This window comes from Netta rufina, assembly GCF_964035555.1.
Source record: "Netta rufina genome assembly, chromosome: 28".
NCBI lineage: Eukaryota > Metazoa > Chordata > Aves > Anseriformes > Anatidae > Netta > Netta rufina.
Window position 1 is genome coordinate 2,274,833 of NC_140152.1, and position 26,731 is coordinate 2,301,563.

A 26,731-nucleotide genomic window follows, 5' to 3' on the forward strand; every position below is an offset into this window, starting at 1 on the left:
TGCATTCTACCTTCAGCTGAATTTGTGGAACCCTTCAGGAGGACAAATCAAAACCAAACACTTGGACCACCACACTGACTCATATTTAGTAATTTCAGAGCCAGGAAAGAATCTGACACTCATTACTGTGGTTATCCAAAGAAAGATTTTTGGTTGCTTTTGTGTTAACCAAGAAGCACTTTAACATTACTTAAAAAGCAGCCTTTTAACTCAAGTTGGTGGAGAATGTACATCCGCAATCATAAAAAAAAAATCAGAATTAACTACATAGAATATATCTTGACATTTTCCTATAAAGCACTATGTTTTACATTAAGTTGCTGTGGGAGGTTTTTTGAAAGACAGAAAAGCAGAGCCTTGTTTTTTGATGGAAGTGATTGAACTATGTGGGATCAGGGTCTAAACAGTCACAGCCAGACTAGTGCACCAGGGTCTCCTGATTTGTACAGTACTAGAATAGTCAAAGTATATAACTCATTATTTACATACTTCAACTGGAATTATTGCACTATTTTTTTCCACATCGATCTCTGGAGTTTGAAGAAATATTACACTTAGATGGAAAACCATCAAAAACAAGAAGGTGAAGCATGTGTTACAAGCAGACCCATCTGGAGTGAAATATGAACAAAGCAACTACTGAATGTCTTTAAGTTAATCAGTGTTATAAATTATTCCATTTTAATTGAGTTATAAACAACTTGAGAAATAAACTCTTACCTACCCCACACTGCATGAGAACAAATGTTAAAATACATTTTCAAGGTGGTGATAAATCTTAATGCTTCATCATCAAAAAACTACTGACATAAGCATATAAAAACTACTCCCAAAAATATTATGACTGAAATATAATCAAGAAAAAAAACATAGAACTTTGAGTCAGTCTCCAAATTCGTTTTATCACTATTTGTCAAGTTCATTATTTAAACACAGGATTGTATTTTTAATATACATACTTGTACAATGGTTTAAATTAAGGCATAGTCCAGCTGGCTGATGTTTTCAATAAAATGTCTCTGTTGCTTTTTAATCACTAATTGGTTCAGATTACCCCTGGCAAAAGTAACATAGTCTGTTAAAGAGGAGATAAAACAGAAGAACAAAAATAACCCAGATCTCTCTAATCCTACTATCTAATCCATTTGGGCCAATCATAAATTAATGTGGTGCAGGCCTTAGGACTCAGTAAGCCTTTCAAGAAACTCACCTCTAAAAATCAATCTATCAGACAGGGCTTGAAGCTTTAGGCAGAAGCTGGTAAAATCCTGAACCCATGGTATGGTTTTACAGAAAGCCTTTCACATTCTAGAGAAAGAATATTGTCCACCCAATGCAAAACAGATAAAGAGAGGTTAAACACCCAAAAAATATAGGGCAAACTTTTGGAAGACCTAGCCAAAGAGATAATGGCTGAAGTTTAACAGACAGACATTCAAAGGAGAGCCTTTCAGCATTCAACTCAACATGCCAACTGGAGACTCTTAATTTAAAAGCATTGCCTCAGATCATGACACAATGATGATGCTTTTGTAAATGACATTTTAGGCTCTTGAAATACTCTGAAAAGCATTTCTTCCATGCAATTTGGAATCATATTCTTTATATGATATTCACATCATATTTCCTTTTTCAGCTTTAATGTAAAATATTTGAAGTTCAAAATTTTAGGGAATTGCAATTTAAGTGTAGAACACAGACACCTTTGATGAAACCAAGTGTTCTTAAATTGAATAAATGATATGCAAATCTCATCATCTGTGTGTATCAAAGCTGATGCATAAACGGTTCAACCATGTTATGTAAGAAAATGCACATTTTCAGGAATATAAATTAAGACGAGCTGTACCTCAAATAGTTTTGCACCTCAAATAGTTTTAAATTCATCAATTTAGTCTTTCACAACGTCATTTAGCAAGAGGGGCAAAATAATAGGCTAGATCACAGCCTCATTTTGGAACCTGACAGGCCACACTTAGCTACTCTTGGGACAAAACAAAACATTCTTTGAAGCAGCTGATTAGTTACTGAGCAGCAAGTAGCTCTAAATCACGAGTGACTATAGCACCATATGTGTTCCCTTGGGAATGAAAACACCCTTTTCTTCAGAATTAATGATCACAACTACATTCCTTAAAGTTCAGCAGTTTGGATTTTTGAGCTTTTACTGATTCTTTTTGCTGTTTTACTTTAACGTTTTTCCTAGTGAAAGTACTGCCTATTAAGCTTCGTATACAACGCTTATATAATTACCTATTTTCTTATTTATCTGGCTTGTATTTTAATTCTAAAGCAAACATTCTTAATACACTTATTCTGTGACAAACACTTTATTTTCAGAGACAGCCCCTGGAGTTCATAGGAGTGCTTAGAGAGCTTCCTGTAGCTCCATTAATCCTGCCTTTTAAACTAGACTAGTAGCCAACACAGATACCTGGAAGTAAAAACAAAGACAAAAAAGTTTAAGAGATGCATTTAATGCACCACGGTAGTATAAATCCTTTCAGAGGCTGATAATTTAACCATCCTCTGCATTTCCTGAATGTCAGCTTATACTAAAGCATTCCCTTGCATCAATGGCTTTGACGAGTAAAACGTGACAGTAGGCAAAGTGCTAAAAACCTATGTTTCTCTCAACTAAGCATTGTAGCAGACTTGTTCAATGCTTTTCCTCCATGTTAACCTACACTATGCTAAAGCAGCAATAATAGCCACACAAGCACAGAGTACTGTGTAAATAAAGACTCTTAATACTACCCCGGTATAATGAAAATGCATCAGTCAAAGGCATTCACTTATAAAATGATCACTGAAATCCATACATCAGAACCCTTGTAGAGCACCATATTTCAGAAATATATTTGAAGTGTATAGCTGTACCGAAGCTGGAGGCAGAACATTCTGCATTGTGTTTGATGATCAGACTCCCAATGAGGTTCCTCAATGAAGGTGAATACTACTGAACCAGTCTAAATACATACTGGCTTTACATGGATGTTTGTGACAGAAGATACGGAGTTCCTATCACATTGTTTATTCCACCTGTTTTTGCTCTAGGTTTAGGCATTTGCTTTCAAGGTCGTCCTTGTTATGCCCAGCTGGTTCCTCACTCTGTGTGATAGAAATTTCTGACTGTTCCGTCTTTGTGTCATTATCAGCCAGCTCCTCTGCAGTCAAGGTGGGGCCATGCAGCTCCTTCACATGGAGGGTGGGATTGGTCATTTGCTCTGTCTCTTGTTGAGAGGCTGGTACATTGCTATCTTTGGGAAGCTCAGGGCAGTTGACAGGAGCTATCACCAAGGGAGGCTGAGGTAGGTCTTTCTGCAAATGGAAGATCACAGTTAGAATGAAGAAGATCATTAATTGTTACACTGCTGTCAAGAACGGTATTAACTGTATATAGAGATACACTAGGATTTGTAAAAACTGTTTTCAACTGCCTCCAGTTATCAGGTGAAGTGGTCAGATCAAATGGTCACACAAGGTGAAGATAAAAGGCACATCTCTCACTATTCTTCAGCAGTGGACACATGCATAATGTGATCCTATTTTTGCATCTTAAAGTGCACAGGAGTTTTTTCTTCCAAGAACTTGTCTAATAATTTTTAAAAACCCTGTAAACTTTTCTTATTCACAACAATTTTGGCAAAGAGTTTCACGTCTACACAGAAAAAAAAGTTACTAAACTTCTAAAAAAGGTTTTGTTTTAAACTGTTGTTTGAATTCATGACTTCTAGTCTAAACTTTCAAGACAATTTTGTTAAGGCTAAGGAAGGGAAGGTATTATTACATGAGATGGTCCTAAAGAAATAGAGAACAACTTCCAGATGAACATTTGACTTTTTTTTTTAAAATATGTATTTCTAAGAATGGTAAGAGGTAGCTGCTTGCTATGCTATACATCTGCATTGTACTTCTGGTAACCTTGTATGTTAAAGCTCTAGCTAGTCATCTGCAGAATGGATTTTTTTTCCAAAAAAAAAAAAAAAAAAATCCTCCGCCTTTTTATAAGCTCCAAATTCAGATATGAGGCTACAATGTATTGGCACCCTTAATACTATTAAAGTGTCTTTGTGCTAGGTTGCTAACACAGAACAGTAGTGAAATGCCTAAAAGATTTGTAACCAGGAAATACTATTTCTCTAAATCAGAGTTGCAGGAATTTCTGAATTATTTTTAAGTGTTCTCTGAATAGGAAGAACTTTTATTTGCTAAGATCCTCCTGGGTCTCTTGCTATCACATGTCTGTAAAAAACTGACAATGCCTTTCATTTCTTTGATTGCAACCTTTCTGTGACACATTAGTAGCAGTTTTAGTCCCTATTTCTTGATTCATCAGTTGTGACAGTTTTCCAGAAACATGACCTGTGTAAGGCATACAAAGGACTGCAATCCCAACTCAACTAACTGCATGCTACTTAGCTTCCTGTAATAAGAAACAGTATTTGCCAACTCAACCAGTCCTAAAGTTTATGTTCTTACTGAAGAACCATGAAAAGAGAAGCACTACCTTCTGTAAAATTTAAGGGACTATAAGCAATCTATTATGAACTGATCTAGATCTCTATCTTCATAAGCTGTAGGCTACTAAAAAGATATGAAGATAAGTATTAAGGAGTTACTTACCACAACAGTAATAATACTTTCAACAAAGATCAAACCAGTAAAAATTGTGTCAGAATGAAGGACAGACAGGGTCTACTTTTCACTAGCTAGTTTACATGGCCATTAATATTAACATTAATATTAAAAGAAAGAAAATGAAAACATCACTGAAGCAAAAAAGTAACAATCAAGCAAAACAAAAATCTTTGGTTTTGGTGGATAATACTACAATATTTTACTCAACTTTAATTCTAGTTAGGTTTTTATAATAATAGTATTTCTTGAAGACACTCATATCAAACTGGTATTCACCGCAAAGCCGCTGCCCGTCCAGAACATTGCAAGCTCCTTTCTCCAAAGAGCCACAGCAAAACTCGTGATTAGAGTGCAGGGCACCAAGTAGAGGAGAGCTGGCTGGCCCATCTGCATCAATGCCAAGGCGACAAAGGTCACAAGAAGGCCTATGCCATATGCTGGAAGGAAACAAAATAAGAAAAAAAAATTCAGCTATAGCTCTGCTTAAGAAAAAACAATTAAATAGCTAAATAAGCATTTTAACAGGATTTTTTTTTTTCCCCAATAAGTACATAAAGCAACTTCTCCAAATTTTTTTCAGGCTTTTAAACAGAAGCATTATACATACACTATAAACTTCGACTACTACTTTGAGATACTACTCTCTTTCTATTGGTAGTACAATGTGAAAGTAGTGTGATTGACCTAGTCCATGCTGTGTGATTAAATCAATATCTTAAACAGTTTTAGAGAAGCAAAATAAATATTTTATTTCTCCTATTATATTTATGAATTCAGATAGAGACAATTATTTTGACCATATTATATTATATACTTGGTTTGGCTTTGACTGCTTCTTACTACATGGCAACATTACTTAAAAAAACAGATGTATAATTTACTATTTTGTTTTAAATTACTGCTTGTATTGTGCAGAAAAGCAGAACAGAAACATTTAGGATTTTATATTGTAATTATTTTCAATTGCATTTTCAGAAGAAGGAAGCTAAAACTAACTGATTTTTGTTCACAAGTAAGATTACTGGAATACTCAATAGTTTTATCCATTTTTTTTTTTTTTTAAATTATTGATAGTTCTTTGTATTTAACTGAAATATTAGTTTTTGTGACCTAAGTTCATTGCCTCACATCTTCGCCGTGCACACTAGCAAGAGAAGTCTCGTTATGTCTTCTCAGCTACTTCACATTCAGTAGCTTTGGACAGCAAAAGAATTTCCCCTTTGCATTCTCTTCTTTGAGCATCACATGCTTCAGCACCCAACCATCTTAGTGGCCTGCACTGGATTTACTCCAGCATATCAGTGTCTCTTTTGCTCTGAGGATGCCCAGTCCCCCTAAATACAATATTCCAGATTCAGTCTTAAATGACAAACTGAGGGAATAATCACTTCTCTCATCCTGCTGACTCTAATTTTACTAATACAGTGCAGTATGTGGTTAGTTTTTATTGCTTCAACAACACTGACTCTTCACGGATACAGAAATTGATAGGAAAATGTTGTAAAGATGTTTTGAAAGTACCAGGCAAGACAACAGGTTACTTTAAGAACCTATGAGAGGAAATTGTCTAAAATTTTCTACTCTAATGCTGCTTTAAGTCTTTAAGAATCTAGCTATATTTGCAAGAATTTCTAAAGCATTTTCCCCTAAGTTTATGACATTAACTACAAACATTCCAAGTCTTTGCTAGCATAAATACAGGTTTCTGTTGGCTGTGTTAGAAGTTAAGATAGCATTTGTCAGTCACCTTGAAGCCCATGGTGTACAACTCTGGATTCTACAAACTGAAGTTTGAAACCAATTTGGAACCCATTTGGAGGTATTATATCCATTACAAAATAATTCATTACATCATAAATCACAGATTTTTAGAACACACAAAAAGAACAAAGTCAATATCTTTGAACCTGAATTTTCATATGCCACCAACTCAAAAAAATCTTTAATCAAGAAGCCAGAATGAGTAGCTTAGCAAATGTAAGAATACATGTAGGGGTTACAGTTACACAAATCATGATCAGAAGTAGTTTCCTTTATTTATGTCAGACAAGGCAGCTCAAGAAAGTGATGTCATAATTCAGTAGTAGAAGGTCTAGCCTTTAAAGAACAGAGTTTTATTTGCTTTATTACTTCTGTTTAATAATGAATGGAGCAGAATGATCAAAAAACAACATAGTATGAGATCAATAGTATGCTTTTGAAGGGAGTGACTCCTCTAGATATCACGTTTAAGTGTCAAACATACCTATTGTGCAGGCTACAAAATAGACTCTGGATGACTGGACCTGAATATCAAATCTATGACAGTAGGCTACCAGTAAACCTAGGAAAGGAAAGAACAATTACATTTTCAACCCATTCATGCATTGAGATAAATGAAAATGTATATCAAATTATCTATGAACTTTTAAGATTTTTTTTTTTCCAATACTTTGGTACTCCACTATTTAAGAACCATGACAGCATCATTCAGTAAGCCCCACAGCTTACAGAATAGTTACATAAATGGTCAAAGTTACCCTTAAGTTAATTCTTTTTATTACCATGCTTCTGCCTTTCCCTCCTGTGGGAAGGATCCCTCTCCACCCCACCCTATTTAAATAGATTTTTTTTCCATGAAACTTGTAGGAATATAATTGTCTAAGGTTTTGCTGAATTTTATTGAAACCAGGGATTGCAGAAACTTTGGTTCTGTAGAAATCAAGGCTAAATGCACAGTACTTTTGTGTGCTTTTTTTTTTTTTTTTTAAAGAGTTCTTGATTAAAATGAAACAAAGTAAGTTTCAAAGCAATGCACATGAACCTGTTTGTTCATGTATTTTAAAGAAAACAAGAAACAAAAACAACAACAAAAAAAGTAATTGCTCTGGCAAATCAAATGAAGCAAAAGTTAACAATTGTACCACAGAAGATTACGCAGCTAGTGAAAAATAAGTTATTCACAGAAAGAATGCTGCTAGATGAATTGTCCACAGAATGTTTCATCACTAGAATGTAGATAATTCTCTTAATCTCAGATTATCCAAGTTCCTTGGATAATCAAGCTCCTTGTGTAAGATTTAGTTCAACTCTTAACTCTGAAGCTTGGAAATAAATGATCCTGGGTACAAAGAATTAGAAAGCAGGCAGAAGGGAGGTCACAGTGCAAATGGGAAGCACTTCTTGAACTCCAATTACTGGTGAATTTCTTTTTTTTATTTTCAGGTGAATTGTCCATAACATCCACATGTACCCAGAGATGAGTTCTGGAGCTTTTCCAACCAATAGCAACTGCAAATCTACTCTGCCAAGTGCTGTAGTATATTGAGATGCTTTTCAATTGGCATAGTACTGGAAGAAACATGGACAGAGCACTCAGTGGCAGCTAATGCACAGTAAAGGTGGAGACAGCTCTCTGATGACTGACCACATGACAAGAGATGGCTCCAACCTAATGTTCTAAATGTTAATGTTGTAAATTGCTGTCATCACAGCCTGTTTTGCATTTTGGCAACCTATGGATGGGGATGGCTTCAAGTGGCTTACTAGATCATCAACCTGACAAACTGGAAGCTTCATTTTAAGAATACAACCTATAAGAACCAGAGCAGTCTTCAAACAGACCATTATGATGCTGGAGATGCAGGTAAGTAGAGAAAGTGAGGTAGTAACAATGGACATTCATTGTGTGAATAACAAAACAATGAAGTTTTGAATAGTGAGGTATATGTGCACTCAAATCACAGGCAAATGGGCAAGTCACTTCCTCTATGATCTCACTATTAAAAATGTTTATATTGTAATATTAGCTGCTGAATTAATTCTTCAGTTTTCTCTACATTTCTCGACTTGACTGCATGTGAAACTGAACCATCAAATTAGTAGGCATTTAATTTCTTATTGAAAGAGTAAATAGTGCAGAAAAAAAAACAGAAAGGTATACTTACAAATATATCAGGTTTATACATGTCAAATCAAACTTCCCACTTGAAGTGGAAGCAGAAGAATAAGCTAATATGACAGTGCAACAAGTACAATTAACACACTAAACAAGAAATACCTGGAACTAAAATGTCTCCAAATCCTAGGAGAGAAAAAGGCCTGTCACACAGAGCCAGTGGTGAAGAGTTCAGTCGTGGAACCTTCAGGACCATTGGGAGCTTAGAAAGAAAGACATAATCCTTATGAAAAGCTTTCTTCTCTACATACTGACACCAGAACTTGTTACTGTTGTACTGGACCTAGAGGCTACACAGATGTAGCAAAAACATCTTTTTTTTTTTTTTTTTTAAACATTATACATCTCATTACTGACAACAATAAAAATACAGTTAAGATGGGAGTGAAGAAATACTATTAAAAACAAATGGCCAAGACAACTTGTAGTATGATGCACATCTCAAAATACTCTATATTAATGTCAAAGTCCTCACATGTCGTAGGTATCAACTCTGGTTTAACAGTAGAAACAAAATTAGACAAGCTGCCACATGTATAAGAAATAGCTTTATATTTGGTTCTACTGGTTGCAATGGATGTATCAAAAGAGCAAAAACTTGGGAAACCCTTTAAAAAGTAATTTTTCCAATCACTTTGAGACTTGTTTTTTTTGTTGTGCGTGTATTCTAACATTTCTGTTTATTACATAACTTGCAGTGTTGAGGCACAGTATGACAAGGTTCAGTGCAAACATATTTCTATATTAGACTATTAAAGAAAAGATATTTTGCTTATAATAGTGTTAAAATCATTGTATCTACTTATAGTATAATTATTCTTTCATACAATTGTGTGTAAAATTTGAACTAAAGTGGGAGCAAAAGACTAGTGTAATTTAAACAAAACTGGTTTTCCTACAGATTCACTTCGTATTTATTTTCTACACTGTAACTCATCATTTTCTACATCTCACCTACTTTCTTCCTCAACTCAGCCACATCACGTTGTACAGCCCTGTGCATGCAGCTGGCTGTAGTCAAAGGTTATAGAAGTGTTGAATTCTGACTTCTGTTTTCTATCTCCAGTTTGTGTTTCTCTCCTTTGCCTAGCTTCAGGTTTTCATAAAACAATTGTCAAAACTGGGGGGGGCTGGATGGTAGGAAAGAGACATCATATGCATTTAATCTCTTCAGGTTAAAATGGATATGCTCCATTAGAAATTATATTACAAATATGCTCACATACTTTTATGAAACTGAGCTAACCAGCTTCCTTTTACTGAAACTCTTTAAAAGCAAGATAAAGGAAGACCAAAGCTATCATGAAGAGTCACTAGAAGTCTGCTTGGTCCTGTTTCTTTTGTAGATTTCCAGAGAGCTTAGGAGTGCTTATTTCCATGTAAAATTCTTTGAGTGGCATATCCATTTCAGACCCATAGTCTTTGAGTTTTACAGAAGTTGAAAGCTTAATAGCTAGAAGTTAATGCATACTTTTCAGACTACGTACAATACCTTTTCATGAGTGGCAGAATCAGATGGGCCTGCAGCTACCTCCACCATTATACTCTCCCCAGTCTAAAGAAAAAAATGGCAAAATTTTAAATCAGCACATCAATCAGCAGGCCAGGGATTATTTAGGAATACACAGTGAAACATGTCATTACTTTTTGCTCTGTCTGCAGCAGGCAACAGAAAAATACTTTACTTACCTTTGTTAGAAAAGGTGTGATAAATACAAAGAATACATCATAGACAAAAAGAACCAGGAGGAGCAAGGTGCAACCCTGGAAGAAGAGACAAGATAATTGGTGTGTATTTATATACTATGCATTAGTTACCAGCAGCATATATTCAGCAGCTTGAGTATTCAGAATAAAAAATTAGGACTAAACAAGACACCCTAATTTTTCTCAATTCCTAAATATTTTAAATGGAAGAATCTCATTTTGCATGTAGCAAGAATATAATTCTCAGATACAAAGTTATGTTAGTCCCTCAAATTCTTTATCCTATAAAATCTGAAAATTATGTTTCAATTTGTTAGGAGATACTAAAAACTTTTGCATTTTCTCTGAATGATGCTAGGCATAGTTCGAAACAGCATCTACGCTATCTCAGCCAATTTCTACAGGGGAACAGATTTATAGGTAAAGATAACTTGGAAAAGAGTTTGAAGAGCTGCCTAAGAAGCAACTAAATGACTAACGCTAATTTTTATTTTGGAATACTGATTAAGTTCTAAAAGATTTGAAAATTAGAACATTGCATCCATCTTATGTCAAATTAAGGGAAAAACAAAACAGAGTGGTGGAAGCTACTCATATCTGATTTCCAGCAAAATGACATTGAGAAGGACTGAAAAATCACAGCTGACAGATCTCAAGAAACAAGTCTTTATGAAGTAATCACAATTAGTAAAATCTGTATCATACGGTGCTTCAGCATTTTTTGTGTTTAAATCAAAGACCTATACCATGAAATCATCACTGTATGGATGAGAAGTTCACTGGTTCACACTGCTGTAAAGTAAACCATTTTAAAGTAAACCAAAATTTAATATCTCTTTAACATCCATACCTTAAATGTAGGCAGGCGAATTGTTTTCAACATGTAAAGACAGAAAGCAATTCCTAAAGCATCTTGCAGAACCCAGGCCCACCTAAAGGAAGAGAAAATTTATATTTTTGCAGGAAGCAGCAGGACAGTCAGACCAAGCTGTTTTCACTAAGTACCTGCTTGGGGAAAAAAAAGTAAATAAAACAACCACCAAACCAAAATAAAAATTTTATTACAAGCTCTTGTTTGCAATCAATATTGTAGTCATCATGGACTTACAAATATGAAGTTGTACTTGACCAACCTGATAACCTTCTACAAGGTAAATGACTTTCATTATATGAACAGCAGATACTTTATCTGGACTTCAGGAAGGCTTTCTACACAGTGTCTTCCACAATTTTCCCATAGAAAGCTGTTGATACATTTATATATGCCCATATAGATGGGCAGACAAGGAGGTACAAGCCAGCTGAAAGACCAGGCCCAGAGGGTGGTGATTAGTGACTCAAAGTCTAGTTGGAGGCCAATAGCCAGCAGTGTACCCCAGTGATCCACATGGGGTCCAATCCTGTTGAACTTCTTCATTAATGATCTGGATGATGTGGCTGAATGTACTCTCAGCAAGTTTACAGATGACACAAAGCTGGGAGGAGTGGCTGACATACCAGAAGGTTGTACTGCCATCCAAAAGAACCTCAACAGGATGGAGAAACAGGCTGAAAAGAAAATCATGAAGTTCAACAAGAGAAAGTGCAAAATCCTCCAACTGTGGAAGAAGAACCCCATGCACCAGTACATGCTGGGGGCCAACCTTCTGGAAAGCAACTTTGCAGAGAAGAGGCTGGGGGTGCTGGTGGACACCAAGTTGAATATGAATCAGAAATATGATCTTACAACAAAGGTGAGCAATGGTATCCTAGGCTGCATTAGGAGGGGTGTTACTAGCAGGCTGAGGGAGGTGATCTTTCCCCTCTAACTCAGCCTTAGGTCCACCTTAAGTGTGGTGTCCAGTCCTGGGCTCCTCGGTACAAGAAATGGAGCTACTAGAGAGACTCCAACAAAGGCTCACAGAGATGGTGGAGGGACTGAAGCATCTCTCCTACGAGGAAAGAGAGAGAGAGACGGGACTATTCAGCCTAGATAAAAGAAGGCTTGGGAAGATCTTATCAATGTACATGAGTATCTGAAGGGAGGGCGCAAAGATGCCGTACTTGTTTCAGTGGCACCAAGTGATAGGATGAGAAGTGACAAGCAAAAACTGAATCACAGAATATTCTCATTTTCCACTGTTCAGGTGAATGAGCACTGGCACAGGTTGCCCAGGGCAGCTAGGGAGTCTCTCTCCTTGGAGATATAAAAAAAAAAAAAAAGGTCATCTGGACACGGTCCTGGGCAACTGGACCTAGGTTGACTTGCTTGAGCAGGGTGGTTGGATCACAGGACCTCCAACCTCAAACATTCTGTAATTCTGCATTTTTTTTTTTTTGGTCCAAACTACCCATGTTTTAGTCTATCATCTAGCACATAGATATGACATTCTTTAATCTCTTGGTTGGAAGACTAAGATTTTAAAACAAGTTGTAATTCATACTCAGCAATTTAGTTTAGGACAAGCTAATTGCCTTTATCCTCTTTGTTCCGATTTCTTCAGAGCAATTAAACGGTCTTTGAACACATAACTACCTCAGAGTGCATTTAACCTCACACAGCAAATTTTCATATGTATTTGCTGCCAGTAGCTGCTTTTCAAATTCTACTTTTTCCAATCCTTTTCAATACCTGGAATTATTTTTTCCATGAACGATTAGATTTATAATGCTGATGAAAAATACTGGAGTTTATACCCACTTATTATAAACTAGTAACGTCCTGACTCTTTAAAGAAATTAGTGAATAGAGAATAAAACTAGCTATACTAAAATCTGTGACAGTTCTAACAGAACATTTTTCTCTCTCCCTACATACTTTGTCTCACATTTACAATACACACTGCTCTTACATTATAGCAACATAAAAATGCAGCTATGGTTGCTGGTGGTATAGTCACCAACAAAAAAAACAGGATGGAAAAACAGATTAATTCTTGGTTAATACTAGTAATTAAGAATCACCTTACTTATTATCACACTTCCTGATGGAATAATTCTTCATATGCCAGTCTTAAAAGAAACTGGTTCAACTTGACTCTCCAAAGGAAACACAGAGTGAATCATCCGCAGAAAGAAAGATGTACTTATCCTTTCAGAGGCTGCTAGTGGTCTTTTCCTTGGATAAAACACTGCTGAAAAGCCTCCTGTCTAGGAATCTCAGTGAATGGAAGAATTTTTCCTGGGCAAATTTTTGCAAGTTAAGTCTAGAAGAACTAAAGCTTTTTGTTTTACTCGATAGCTAGGATGAAACAAAAGTAGGACTTGAGATATGGAACACTAGTGTTTCCCTGTAACTGCTAGAGACTAGATGCAGATGAGACATTATGCTTCTGTGATCCTCTGATCAATACCTGAGTACCTGCTGATGAAGCTTTGTGCAGGACGCTTCAAATCCACTCCAGATTTGAGGCAGAAGATTAAGGGTTTCCCAGTCCTAATTATCACACATTGGAATGGCAATATAGCATTTCTGTACTTCTCAGTCTGACACTGGTTCCTTATTGCTCTAAAAGAGGTTCAGAGTTGATGCCTTCTGAGTTTTGTCAGTGAATGATCCAAAGCCTTAACACAGAAAACAGACCCCACAAAGGCAATAAAAGGCATTCAAGACAAGAAAGACACGTTCAGTACTAACAGCAGAAACTAAAGCCAACATTTCAGTTCTAACATGGAACCTGTGATAGAATCCTTTTAACTGAAGCAGTAAGAAGAATGAGCATGCTGTAATTAGGTACCACAGCAACACTGGACATAGCTCCCCTCAACTGTCTGGCATGAGTAAACCATTTTCTAAAGATCTGACAATTGTCATAGGTCTTATTCTCTCAGAAAAATTTCACATGTGGACCATCACCTAAAGAAATAAATTAGACAACTTGCACCCAAACTTCTACACCACTTGTGAAAAGCTGCATGAAACCAGTCAGAATATTGGCTGGGAATCCAGAACCAGTGAAGCCTGAATTTTATGGAAGAAACTCAGGTATAGCAAGAGACAGTTTCCTGTAACCTAGACCAATGAGAAAAAGATGAAGTACATCAAGAGCAACTATGAATTTTATTTCTATTTTTTTAACACTTAAAATTACTCCGTAACAAAATGAATTAACGCAGATGGTATGCATCTTTCACAGCTTCCTCAGAAATATGAGAATGGAAGTTCCAGGGTGTTAAGATTGCAAGTTTTTTCTTTAATTTGACAAAAAGTAATCAATAGAAGTCTAATTTCTTCCAACTCCTAGATTCTGGATATGTTTAAGCTTCTACAGATAGCAATAACATAGTATAACACAGATTACAGTCTTCTTGCATAGAAATTAAAATATACACTTACTGATCTTCATTTCTGAAGATTCCCCAGACTACACTGACAGAGATACAAAATACTGCCAACAGCAACATCCGGACCTGTGGACGCTTGTGAAAATAAGGCAAGTTGTTGTCTGGGATTCTGAAAATGAAACACAAACGGGTACAGTCATATATGTAGTTGCCCTCCTCCTTCATAAACGTTTTGAAACACAAAATCACCCTGTAAATCCCTTAATTACCCTATACTATAAATTTAATTTTTCCCATTAAAGAACTTACAAGTTGTCACATACCTACACTTTCCCAAGGGAAATCTTCTTACAAAAGGAGACAGGCAACTGTAAAGTCCAATTGAGGCAGCCAGGCAGAATATTCCTATGATAACATAGACTGACAAATAAAAAATAGTAAGTCCACAAAGGGTAAGTTATGAGATGCTTTCTTTCAAAGAAAAAGCCTGAATAACGCTTAAAATTCATCAGTGAAAATTAAACAGATTTCAAATAACTGTTGATTAGATTTATGCTCTTTAAATATCTAATTGCAGGTTAGTTTATTCAGGTACTTTATGCAACAGCTACTTTAACAGATCAAAAGCTCCTGGCTACTATTTTTAAAGTAAGCTTTAAATCAGAAGCCAGAGACAATTTACTGTGAAGTGTTCATCTTCTCGCAATTGGTACACATAAATGTCACAAGGGAACAATTAAAATCACTCAGTAACAAAAGGAATTAACACAGCTGGTATGCATCTTTCATAGCTTCCTCAGAAATAGGAGAATGGAAGTTTCAGGGTGTTAAGGTTGCAAGTTCTTTCTTTAATTTGATAAAAAGTAATCAATAGATGATTACCTTACTTAATAAAGCTAGAAAAATCAACTTGAATAATAATAGAAAGGAGAGTATAGGTTTGAGAAATCCTTTGATAAAAATGCAGACTTAGCGTCTTACACCTTTTATTCTACTTAACAGATTTTAATATTTGAAAGAAGTGCTATGAATACCAAATCCAACCTTACTAAAGTAGGTACAGAGGTCTACTCTGAGGATTTTCTTAAAGTGTTTAAATCATATAGCAATGAGAAAAGATGGTAGAAGACAGCTGTTTCGTAATCACTTCTACAGTAAAATTGTTCTTGAAGCAATGGCAGCCTAGTAGTATTGAAAATGTATCAATAGAAATACAACTTAAGAGTACCTAAGTGGTCATAGAAGAAATAAAGGAGGACCAGCATTGAGCAGCACATTACTACAAATACACAGATCATTATTGGAGTCACATCAACTGTTTCATCATCATGTTTCTCTGCCCCATCATCACGTTTGTGCTTCATGTATCGCCTGAAAGAGTAATATGGCTATAATCAGACCATTACTTCTGCAAGAAAATGGCACTGAAACTTCAGTAAGAGTTACATGGACTTGGAAAAGATGACACTACACCAATACCTGCACGGATTTCCACTGAAGTCAGTGGAATTCAACATTTTACATGTATGTATGAACACCAGAATAATCTGGTGTAATAGTAATCACAAAATTGTTATATCAAGAGTACTATTTTTCATTCACTTACAACTATGAATCTTGAAAATTCCCAGAGAATACACTGCTGACTTCAGAAGAAATCCTGAAATCAGCTTGCATGAAGTAAATGTTGGAAATGCATAGAATATATTTCCTCCACATCTACTTGCTAAAAGTAACCATAAAATTTCAGTAAAACATTTATAATAAACATCATATGTTAACCATCTGTTTTACACTATACTAGTGAAATCAAATCACTATAATTTTCATAAAAGACCTTTAAAAATGACTCTTTGCAAATGCCCAAATAGCCTATTCCAATCCAATTTCCCTTTCAAGTTTTTCAAATGCTTGGCTTTTTGAAAAAAGGCAAAACACTCAAATACTGTACATTAAAATTATACACCATGCTTAAGGGCTCTCAGATGTTACACTAGTATCTTCCCATTCCAGTTATACAGAGTCTCCAATCAGCTGCACAGCTACCAGGATGTCTTTAGAGGACACCACCACCGTGGTTCCATCCCGCCCCCATCAAAACCATAAGAAGAAATCTGGCATATTATATTCCCCATACTCACTTTTTCACATCTCTGCTTCCCGCCCAGTAGCCTCCAATTGCAACAGTCCCCACGGCCATGACAAATATGATCACCATGTTATAGTCTAGCACAGGCTCATTTGGTGCATACATCGCCCCTTTCACTGACCTGCCGAAACTCTGCAGAGGCAAGCACAAATTCAAAGGAACTTAGTGATCATTCTTCAGTTAGAACTACCCTGTTCTTTAAGTCTCCCAAGTTTGTTTTTGATATCATTTTCCCAGGAAAGGTATTTAAAAAAATAAAAAATAAAGGCTATGTGTCAAGGGAATGCGAAGAACACCTTCAGAGATTCCAAATATAAACACAATTTAAGGAGACATCTTTCTCTGTGATCTAGAAGTACTACAGACATCTGCAGTTCTGCTTCTGCAAAACCGCCTTGGCACATCTAGGTCTTCCTCTGCTGCCTCAGTTCAAGAGAAGATAGAGATAATGATACTACAACAGTGAAAGAGCTTACACATGCTTTACACACGCCTGTTTTCTTTTACACCACTAACATACTTGTGAAGTTAGCTTCCTCATCACACATGGTTGAACTCCTTCCTTAAAGTGTACTTTATTCAAAGTACACTACCAGATAAGGACTATTCCAAAGCAAGGCTCCCCAAAATAAGTATAGGATGGACACTTCATAAAACATAACTAGATAAAACATAACATAACACACTTTGTGAGTATAATTCTACAGATCCAAAGCTCCTAAGATGAGCTTCACATACTGCTGATCAATAACTCATTTGAGATGGTATGAAATAGAGTATTTAGTATTGAGCTTACCTTGCCAATATCTAACATATCAGAATAGCTCAGCAGAGCAACAGGAATATCAATCTCTTCATACTGACTCCTGTTACCCCCAGGAGGAACCTGAAAGACAGTTCAGATCAGGCAAAAATATATTAATTTCTGCAAAGACTACATCAAAAGGGTTAAGGTTTTTAGAGTATTTTCTGAATTAAAAGGAAGCAAAAGGGACAAAGAAAAAGTATAATCTAAAGTTATCTTTACACAGGCAAACCACAGAAGAAATAACCCAAAACACAGTACAAAACAAAAAAATACTGCTAATACCTTATCAAAAATCTTAAACCAACTATAAAGATGCTGCACTGGGGCCACGTGGCAAGGGCTTGGTAGCAGGAAGATGCAAGGGTGGCCTCTGTGAGCACAGCACAGCAGCTGCCCCAGGTCAGATCAGACCCAGTTCTAGCCAGCTCCAAAAGGGACCCACTGCTGGCCAGAGCCGAGCCACGTGTGATGCTGGTTTTGCCTCTGGGAGAGCACATTGCAGGAAGGGGAAATATTGCTGTGCAACAGCAGCTGAGAGAGAGAGGAGTGAGAAACAGCCCTGCACACACCAATCCTGAAGACCTCACCAAACTGAGTGAGTGGAAAAAGATGGCCAATTCACTTTAGCACAAATATAAAGTAATGCAACTTGGAAAAAGTAATATAATCTATGCCAGTATGTTCCTAAACTCTGAATTGGTGGTTACCACTCAGAAATAGATCCTGAAATCATTAACAGTTCTCTGAAGTTAGCAGCTCAGTATGTAAAGGCACCCAGAGAAGTCAAGAACCATAGAATGGCTTGGAATCTTTTTGATTCCAGTATTTCATAAGATGTGAGGAAAATTCTAAGCCTTTGACTTCATGTTACAGAGGCTCTATGCAGCACTCTGCCTACTTAAATTAATATATCCTCTTGTTTCATTAATATTTTCTTCAGCTGTATTATTTCCACACATGGCTAGGCAAGGCAGGAAGATGCATGAAAATAAACATAGATAACATGTGTGTATATTTAAAGAGGAGCATCTGATACCAGCAATAAGCACTGAAAATAAGACAGTATCTAACGCTAGAGGAGCATCAGTAATTTGCGAAGACAGAAATAGACTTACCAGCCTCTCTCTGCTAACAATCAGCAGCCCACGAGCTCCATTTATCTGAGCAAGCCTCACTTTCTCATAGAAGGTGCAATTCCCTCGCATCACCATGGGGATTTGATTATTAAATCCCCCATCAGGTACATCAGAAGGAGAACACAAAACAGATGCTGTCTGATCCTGCAGCTGCAAGAGTGACTGAAAAGAAAAAATATTTTATATATACATAAAAATAAAATCAAGAGCAAAAAAGCACAGGGTTTCTAAAAGACAACTTAGAATTTACAATAAAGTGAGAGTATTCTCAGAGAAGCAAGTGTTGTTCTCTCTGTAGGCAGAGCAGGCAATATAGCGGGGTGGTTCTGTAACAGAGGGGCAGGATTGTACAGAGTTTGTAAATTGATGACAACCCAGCAGAGGGCCTCTTAGTAAGGATTAAGGGAAAAGTAAACAGATCAGATGTCATTGTGGGAGTCTAGTATAGACCACCCAGCCAGGATGATGACACCGATGATTGTATAAGGAACTAAGGGATATCTCTAACTGCCTTTGTCTTTAAGGGTGACTTCAACTTGCCAGATGTTAAGTGGGAATACCACACAGCTGCTACAACAGATCCAGGAAATTTGAAAAGCACGTTGATGGTAACTGCTTGGTACAGGTACTAAAGGAACTGTCTAGGAACGGTGATCTCCCAGATTTGTTGCTTGTAAACAGTGAGGGTCTCATGAGTGAGAAGTGGCCACCTATCACCACTGAGTGGGAAAAAAAGTCATCAGCTTACACAGCTCTGGATAACACAGAACACATGTGACAGTTTGTATTTATTCCTAAACTTAACAGAACTATGAATTTAGGATATCAGGAAGGTCATGTGGTATCTTTTTGTATCACACTAACATAAAAACTTCTTTCCAAGCACAGGTAAGTTCTATTATCATTTAATTGATAATGTGCAAAAGAAAGATTGAACCTGAAATAGTTAACTCTCTGCATGCTGCTTGGAAAGAAGTACCACCATCACAGCACTGTCTAGGGAGATCTTAACAGACTGAAAATATTTTTCAAAGCACAGCAAGCAAATTAGGTGTTTCAGATTCTACTAAATCCAAGATAGGAATTAGAAGTTTCCCCTATAACAAAGGCATTTTTGTATATATTCTTTTCTTAATACTTAGCTAGGTACTTACAGCTTTACCCAGATCATGTGGCAAATGGGCCCACTGCGAGTTGAAGAGGATACAGTAGTCTTTTCCTTTGCTGCTCCCCTTCTCTGAAAGGACATGTACCATTCCATACTCGCAGTACACCTGAAAGTATAACAAAATTCAGCACAAGAAGCTTGGGATACATGAAACAGCTTGCTGTCAGCTCATCTGCTTTTTACTTAAAAGAAAAACAGAAGACTAAGAAGTTTCCGGGTCTGTGCAGGGAATACAGTGGAATTCGTTATCACTTCCATCATACTTCAAACAAAGAATTCAGATACATAAGGCAGATTCCCTCCTACACAGGAACTGGTCAGAGAATCAAATGAAGCCTCCCTGAATATGGCTTTAAAAACAACAATCCCACCACCAGGAGATTCTGTTCCCGTCCCTCTTCCTTCTGTGCCACTTCATGTCACACTGACCTTCAGTGAAAGGAAGTTGTGGGGAGCTGGGGGTCGGCCTCTTCTAATAGAGAACTAGTGGTAGGACTAGAGGGAATGGCCTCAAGTTGTGCCAGGGGAGGTTTAGGTTAGAAATGAGGAGACATTCCTTCTCGGAAAGAGCAGTCAGGCATTGGGATGGGTTGCCCAGGGAGGTGGTGGAGTCACCATCCCTGGGGGTGTTCAAGGAAAGGTTGGACGTGGTGCTTAGGGACTAGCCAAGTTCTGACCATTGCAGTCCCTGTAGAAAGCTTTAAATGCTTCGTTCACATTCAAGAGACTTTTTGTCCTGCTTTCTGAACAATTCACTTTTTTTTTTTTTTTTAATTAAAATGCACAAATCCAGATCAATGCCTCTTTTTGAAGCTGGAAAGTCTTGATCTTTAACTGCTGCTTCAGGCCTTCAAGCACTTAAGTTTCTCTGCAAGAGGACTGTGAAGTACTGCTGCCAGGTAACAGACTATAAAAAGATAATGTGCATTGACACTGCACTGCTTGTACAAACTCTTAAGTGCCCTGAAGGGAGGGCAAAAGCATGGGGTTGATTTCCCATCACACAGCTGTGGTGGGCTGACCTCAGCTGGCAGCCAAGCCCCCAACGAACTGATCGATCACTTTCCCCCTGCAGCATGGGGGAGAGAACAAGAAGGGCAGAAATGAGGGGGGAAAAAAAAAGGTAGGTCAAGCCATATACGGTTTAAGAAGCAGAGGATAAGAAGAGAAAAAATACAGCCAAAACCAACAACAGCAAAGACACATGATGCAAAAGCAGTCACTCACCACCAGCAGACCAAAGCCCAGACAGTCCCTGAGCAGCAGCTGCTTTGGAAAAACTCTCTCAAGTTTTTTTGCTGAGCACAAAGCTAGATGGCATGGAACAACCCTTCAGCCAGCTCAGCTGTCCCAGCTGCATTCCCTCTGAGCCTCTTGCCCACCCCCAGCCTAGTTGCCAGGGATGCAGGATGGTAACAAACAGCAAAGGTCTTAACACCGTGCAAGAGCTGATCAGCAACAGCTAACACCTACACTGTTCTGATCACAGACCTAAAATGCAGCTCCTCAGGGGTTTCATGGAAAGTGCAGATGCAGAGCAGGAAGAATGGCTGGCAAGACAAAACCCAAAAGCCAGCATGACAAAAGGAGGAAAGCTAGAGACGCTCTCTCCCTTAATCCAGCCTAGCAGTGCTTTTATAGCCCTGTGCTGAACAACTCAAAGCCAACTCATTTTATCTTCCTACCAACTGCCTTCATGTCCTACTACCCCCTACCCAAAGACCCAGCTCCTGTTCCAATTCTTGGCTACTTTTTCTTGTCCAGCACTCTATGAGCAGAGCTTTTCCAGCAGCCTGTATATTCACAAGATCCCTCCATGTAGATACCCTAAAACCTGCCTCAGCATCTGAAGCACAAGTGTCATCTGGAAGACCCTTTCTCTTTTAAACTTGGATGAATTGAAAGATTTCAAGATTATGAGAGAAACACAACAGACTATCCCTAACCACACTGCTGTGCTGGCTTAGACTAACAATTTTAGATAGAAAGGTGTTGACAGATGAGCCTGTCACATCTCCTTCTAACATTCATATGTTAAACAAATTAATGGTTTGATAACAATACGCTTGTACAAATACATCTTATACATTTGTTTCTTCAGGTAGCTGCTGAGAAACAAGATGACAGACACCTGGAAGCAAAGCTGAATCTTAACGTGCTTGTACTAAAATTCATTGAAAGAATCCCTCAGACATTTCTCCCCGTTTATTTCAAACCTACTAAGTGGATGCTACGCTGCACCCCTGGAAACACTCGCAGCGAGCATGCTTTCTGGAACACTTTGAAGAATTGTCTTTAATTGTAAACAAACTCCAAATTGCCTGGAGAATAAACTATACCATTTGACAGCAAAGGGGTAAAGAAAAAATCAACCCCAAATATGCAGGATGTAGAAATATTTGATCTTTAGCTCTTATGTATAATTAACTTTGGATAACTGATGCGGCAATTTTCTTCTTCAGTATTAGTGTTCATTCGGTTCTCTAAAATACACCAGATTTGTCCTGAAGTGTGCTGGGCATAGCAGGCTACACTGCCTATTTCAGTGCTGATTAAGGCCCTGTAACCAAAGTGCAAGTTTCAAGACACAGCTGCTGTGGAAAGGGAGATATCACCATGCAGAATGGTGGTGGAAAAAAAAACCAAACATGTATTTAGCAAAACCAAACAACAAGAAAAAGAGATACCTACTTGTCAGTGTGCTTCTTTAGCTCACATCTGAGCTATTTAACCACAGCACCTAAACCACTTTCATTTCAATAAAAGGAAGCATCGCTAAATAATAGCCCACAGTCATTATCTTGAACTTGTCTTGCACGAGTAACACGCCAGAGACCCTAGCATAGATATAGAGATGGTCAGAACAAGAGTGCTTCCTGCTTATTGTTACAGAAACTGTCTGGGTTTAAAAAAGGACTGCTATGGTTTAACCCAGCAGGCAGCTCAGCACCACACAGACATTTGTTCCCCTCACCCTACCCCAGTGGGGTGGGAGAATCAGAACGAGGTAAAACTCACAGGTTGAGTGAAAGACAGTTTAATAGGACAGAAAAGGAAGGAAAAATAATAAGTAATAAGAATAAAAGAATATAAAAAGAACAAGTGATGCATAACACAATTGCTCACCAATGCCCAGCCAGTCCCTGAGCAGCAAGGCCCCATCTCTGGCCAATCTCCCCAGTTTCATTGCTGAGCATAACACATGGCATGGGATATCCCTTTGGCCCTGGTTGTGTCCCCTTCCAGCTTCTTGTGCACCTCCAGTCCTCTCGCTGCCAGGACAGCATTAGAAGCTGGGAAGTCCTGAACCTCATTAGTTTTCTTCCTAGCAGCTGGCACGGTGCTTTGCTTTGGATTTAGGATGAGAATAATTCTGCTAACACACCAGTGTTTTAGTTATTGCTGAGCAGTACTTACACCATCACATCCAAAACCTGGACAGCTCGGTTTTGAATATTACATGCACAGCTATCTCTAAATGCTTCAGGCAGTTTTGCAGGTGCTAGCTACCTGCAGCAGGATGGCTTTATGCATTTGAACAACCATCAGCTTGTACAGTTAAAGATCTGGCATTTATAACAGAAACTACACATCTTTAAGAGGAGAGAATAGGCATAGGGTGTGTTGCTTCATTTCCATTACCATTACTGAAACTCGTGAGAATCCCCAAGAGCCACACTGAAGACAGCAATACACAGTTAGGCTTTCTGAGCAACTTAATGGTTCTTAAAAGAAATACTAGGGGAGTAAAAGGTTCCTACTGTGTAGTGCTCAAAACACTTCAGAAAGCTGTGCACTTGTGTGCCAAAAGACAAGTAAAATCAAGGATGAGGGGAATTAAATGGAATACAATCAAGGCTGAAAGCAGAAGGTGTAAGGAGTTACAGATTGTCCACAGAGGACAGAAATGAACGGGGATTAACAAACATTTTTACAATGCAATTATCACTTAGCATCAAAGCATAGTTCTGGAGTCTGTTAACAACCACTTCGATCCTGTTCTCATTCTCTTCCACCTAAGGAGAGTCATGGGCATTAGGGTTCCTTTTTGTCAGCACTGTAGGGCTTTGATGCTTCCAGTTTTGTTTTTGTTTACATCACTAGGCATCACATTGCCAGAGGAAGTTCAAAGCAGTGAGGTTGATGCACTGGGACAGCGGCAACCTTTGTTACTGTTCACGGTTCCTAGAGATCACTCTGTATCCTGGATTAACCTATGAGGAAACAATCTCCTGCACAGATCCTGTACAACCTTCCCACAAGCCCAAAAAGCACTTTTTCAAGGGTTTTGGAAAAGGCTGGGCTTTATATCCAAATCTGCAGGAAAAAAATAACAGCTGGTATGATAAATTGTTTTCAGATTCTTGCTTCATACAGTACATATGATTTAGAAGATTGTGACAAGCTTAAAATGGAATAGGCTTCTTAGCCTCAAATAGAAGTAACTCCTCCCAGTTCAGTAGGGAATTATCCATTTTCCATATGTAAATAAATAATGCTTGTATGGTAACAGAACATTTACAGTCAGACATCCAGATATCCCCACAAGCTAGATTTCTGCAGAGATGGCAACCTGCTAGAATCGTGGCTTTCTGAAGACTGCCCTACAATCAACACAATTTACAATACAAAGCTGCAAAACAAGGTAAAGGTTCTCACACAGAAGCATCAAGTCTGAGTGCACAACTTAAAAGGCAGTTGAGCCAATCTATTAATTTGTGGCACCAGAAGAGCACACTTGTTTGCTCTGAGTCTCAGACCCTTACGTGGTCTATTTAATGTGTTAAAAAAGCAGACCACTTCCCAAATTTTGCCCATGATGGTGAGCTAATGCAGCTTGCAGACGAGCAGCTGGGCTTTTAAGTTAAACGATGGAAGAAGGTGGAGAAGAGGAACTCAGCTCACCAAGTTTCTTGAGAAACTGCAACATGAGCAACTGAGCCAACTGATGGGCTCATTCTCGCTGTTTGCTCGTCTCTGCCATGTCTCCAAACTCACCTGGGCACCCCATACACCTTTAACTATCTAAACCTTTGTTTTTCCACAGAAGGAAGAAAGAGTCACAGCAGGACAATACAGTCTGTATAACTTTAAGGGATTACATTTCATGGTGAAAGTGTAAGGCAACATAGAAAGGGGCAAATTATACTATAAGGAGGTCACACAAGTCTGGATGTACATAGAGAGGTAGTTTTACAAGACAGGGCTATAAATTTGTACGGCAGTATCTAGAGGAGAAGACAGGACTTATTCATGACCTGCCTCTGATTTCACAGCCTTCACAGTTCTGCCAACATAACAGGCTGGGGAGCTAGGCTTGAGTCAGGTCACTGAAATAATGAAAACTAAGAAAAAAATCTCTGGAGCATTAAGTTTGTCACTCCAACACTCCAGTTTCTAGCATAATCTAGTAATGCCAGCAGAAAAGAACAAGGTACACCATGGTACAGGAACAGCGAGTTATTACCTTGTCCTTGCCTTAGGGACACTGGTTCATAGAGTTATATCATAAGCAGTACCTCGGTCTGTATAAATATACGGTTATATCTTGGTCTGTGTAAATATATGACAAGTAGAACTAGCACACAGTAAATACACACAACTCATTGTAAGAGCTGTCAGCTTTGTCCTCCTGAAATAATCCCATTCATCAGCTTTGTCCTCCTGGAATAATCCCATCCATCAGTCACTTGTACTCACTTTGGTACAAGTGCATCAGAGCACTCTTCCCTGCCTCCAGCTGAGGATGAGGTACTAGCTAGAACTCCTACAGGCAAGTACAGGAGATGTAAAATACTGCAAAATCAGAGCTCTTCAAATAGTTTTTGAACAAGCCATCTTGGACACCTGAAACATTAGTAGCTTACAGTAGGTAAGTGACAGGGGTCACTTTTTCAAAGGTGATGGTGAACTCCATGCCAGACCTCAACCCTTTCTTATACCTTATTAATCTGTGGGCCTCGTGTTGGCACTACCAGTACATTTGAAGCATTATTAGAAACTGCAAAATACACAAAGCAGGTGAAAAATGAGGACGAGAAAGCATTATGCAGATGTAAGAAAAGAAGTACGTTAACTGGTAATCAGCTCATTCTGTAACCAAAGATTGCTTACAAGGAAATATTAAGGAGACAGGTAAGAGAGAAAAATCAAACCATCATATTAAGATCTTGCACCAAGAAGATCCAAGAAGAAATGCTGCTCTACAGAGTACTTGTAAGCAGTTAAGATATCTTAATGATACTTTCAGAATGCAGAACACCCGAGCTTAAAATACACAAACTATGTACTGTGCCACAACACAACAGCTAGAAAACCCATTCTCTCCTGTGTCAGGATTACTTGCACGACTTGTCACACATGTTTGTAAGACCTAGGAAAGTTTGTCCCACAAAATTTTTTTTCTACAGGAGAAGAACGCAGGGATCAAAGCTATCTGTGGGTTCAGCAGAAGCCCCGTTTGTTTTACTACGGGGGATTTCTCCAAGATCCATCGGCTGGGATGACCCCAACGCCAAAACCCACCCCTGGGGAGACCCCAGCCCCAAACCCATCCGCTGCCCCGCGCGCTGTTCCCAAGGGGCTGCCTGCAGAAGGCTCAGGCTGAGCAAAGCCACCACGATAAAGAACACGCTGACAACTGCGGAACAAAGTAATAACGCACAGACACTGATAGCTCACGGAGAACACACAGCACATACGGGGGGGGGGGGGGGGGCTGCGGTAACGGCCCCTTCCCGTTATCTACCCAATGCGCCTACCCCAGCAGGGCACCCCCAGCAGCAGGGAGAGCCCATGGCACTCTCGGGGCGGCCACCGACGGCTCACCTGAGGCAGCAAGAGGAGGAGGAACCGGGCCTGGAGCCGGACCCACCGCGCCGCCATCCCAGCCCCACCGCGCCGCCGCCCGCTTTTGTTTCCG

At 38.4% G+C, this 26,731-nt stretch overlaps 1 protein-coding gene across 2 annotated transcripts; it reads right to left on the reverse strand.

Annotated features, from left to right (window-relative positions):
* Window positions 1–26,726, reverse strand: SPPL2B (signal peptide peptidase like 2B). Of its 2 annotated transcripts, none has more exons than XM_084302920.1 (15): window positions 26,638–26,726; window positions 19,796–19,915; window positions 18,621–18,803; window positions 17,494–17,583; window positions 16,690–16,829; window positions 15,777–15,919; window positions 14,872–14,968; window positions 14,601–14,717; window positions 11,136–11,217; window positions 10,268–10,342; window positions 10,071–10,133; window positions 8,681–8,780; window positions 6,887–6,964; window positions 4,918–5,078; window positions 1–3,321 (listed from the first exon to the last, which is right to left on the reverse strand). In XM_084302920.1, the coding sequence occupies exons 1-15, from the start codon at window positions 26,692–26,694 to the stop codon at window positions 3,034–3,036; spliced, it is 1,794 nt and encodes a 597-aa protein (XP_084159046.1). In that variant the 5' UTR covers window positions 26,695–26,726; the 3' UTR covers window positions 1–3,033. The 2 variants fall into 2 exon arrangements, with proteins under 2 accessions (XP_084159046.1, XP_084159047.1); XM_084302921.1 differs by having other exon boundaries at window positions 3,246–3,321; window positions 4,850–5,078.
* Window positions 26,727–26,731: the final 5 nt, after the last annotated feature.

Excerpts from the sequence above, each read along its gene's own strand:
- SPPL2B (XM_084302920.1), bottom strand. The coding sequence starts at position 26,694 with ATGGCGGCGCGGTGGGTCCGGCTCCAGGCCCGGTTCCTCCTCCTCTTG. Across the intron at positions 16,830-17,493 it reads ATATGTTAGATATTGGCAAG|AGTTTCGGCAGGTCAGTGAA; the intron begins GTAAGCTCAATA and ends TTGCCTCTGCAG. Across the intron at positions 10,343-11,135 it reads TTCGCCTGCCTACATTTAAG|GGTTGCACCTTGCTCCTCCT; the intron begins GTATGGATGTTA and ends CTCTTCTTCCAG.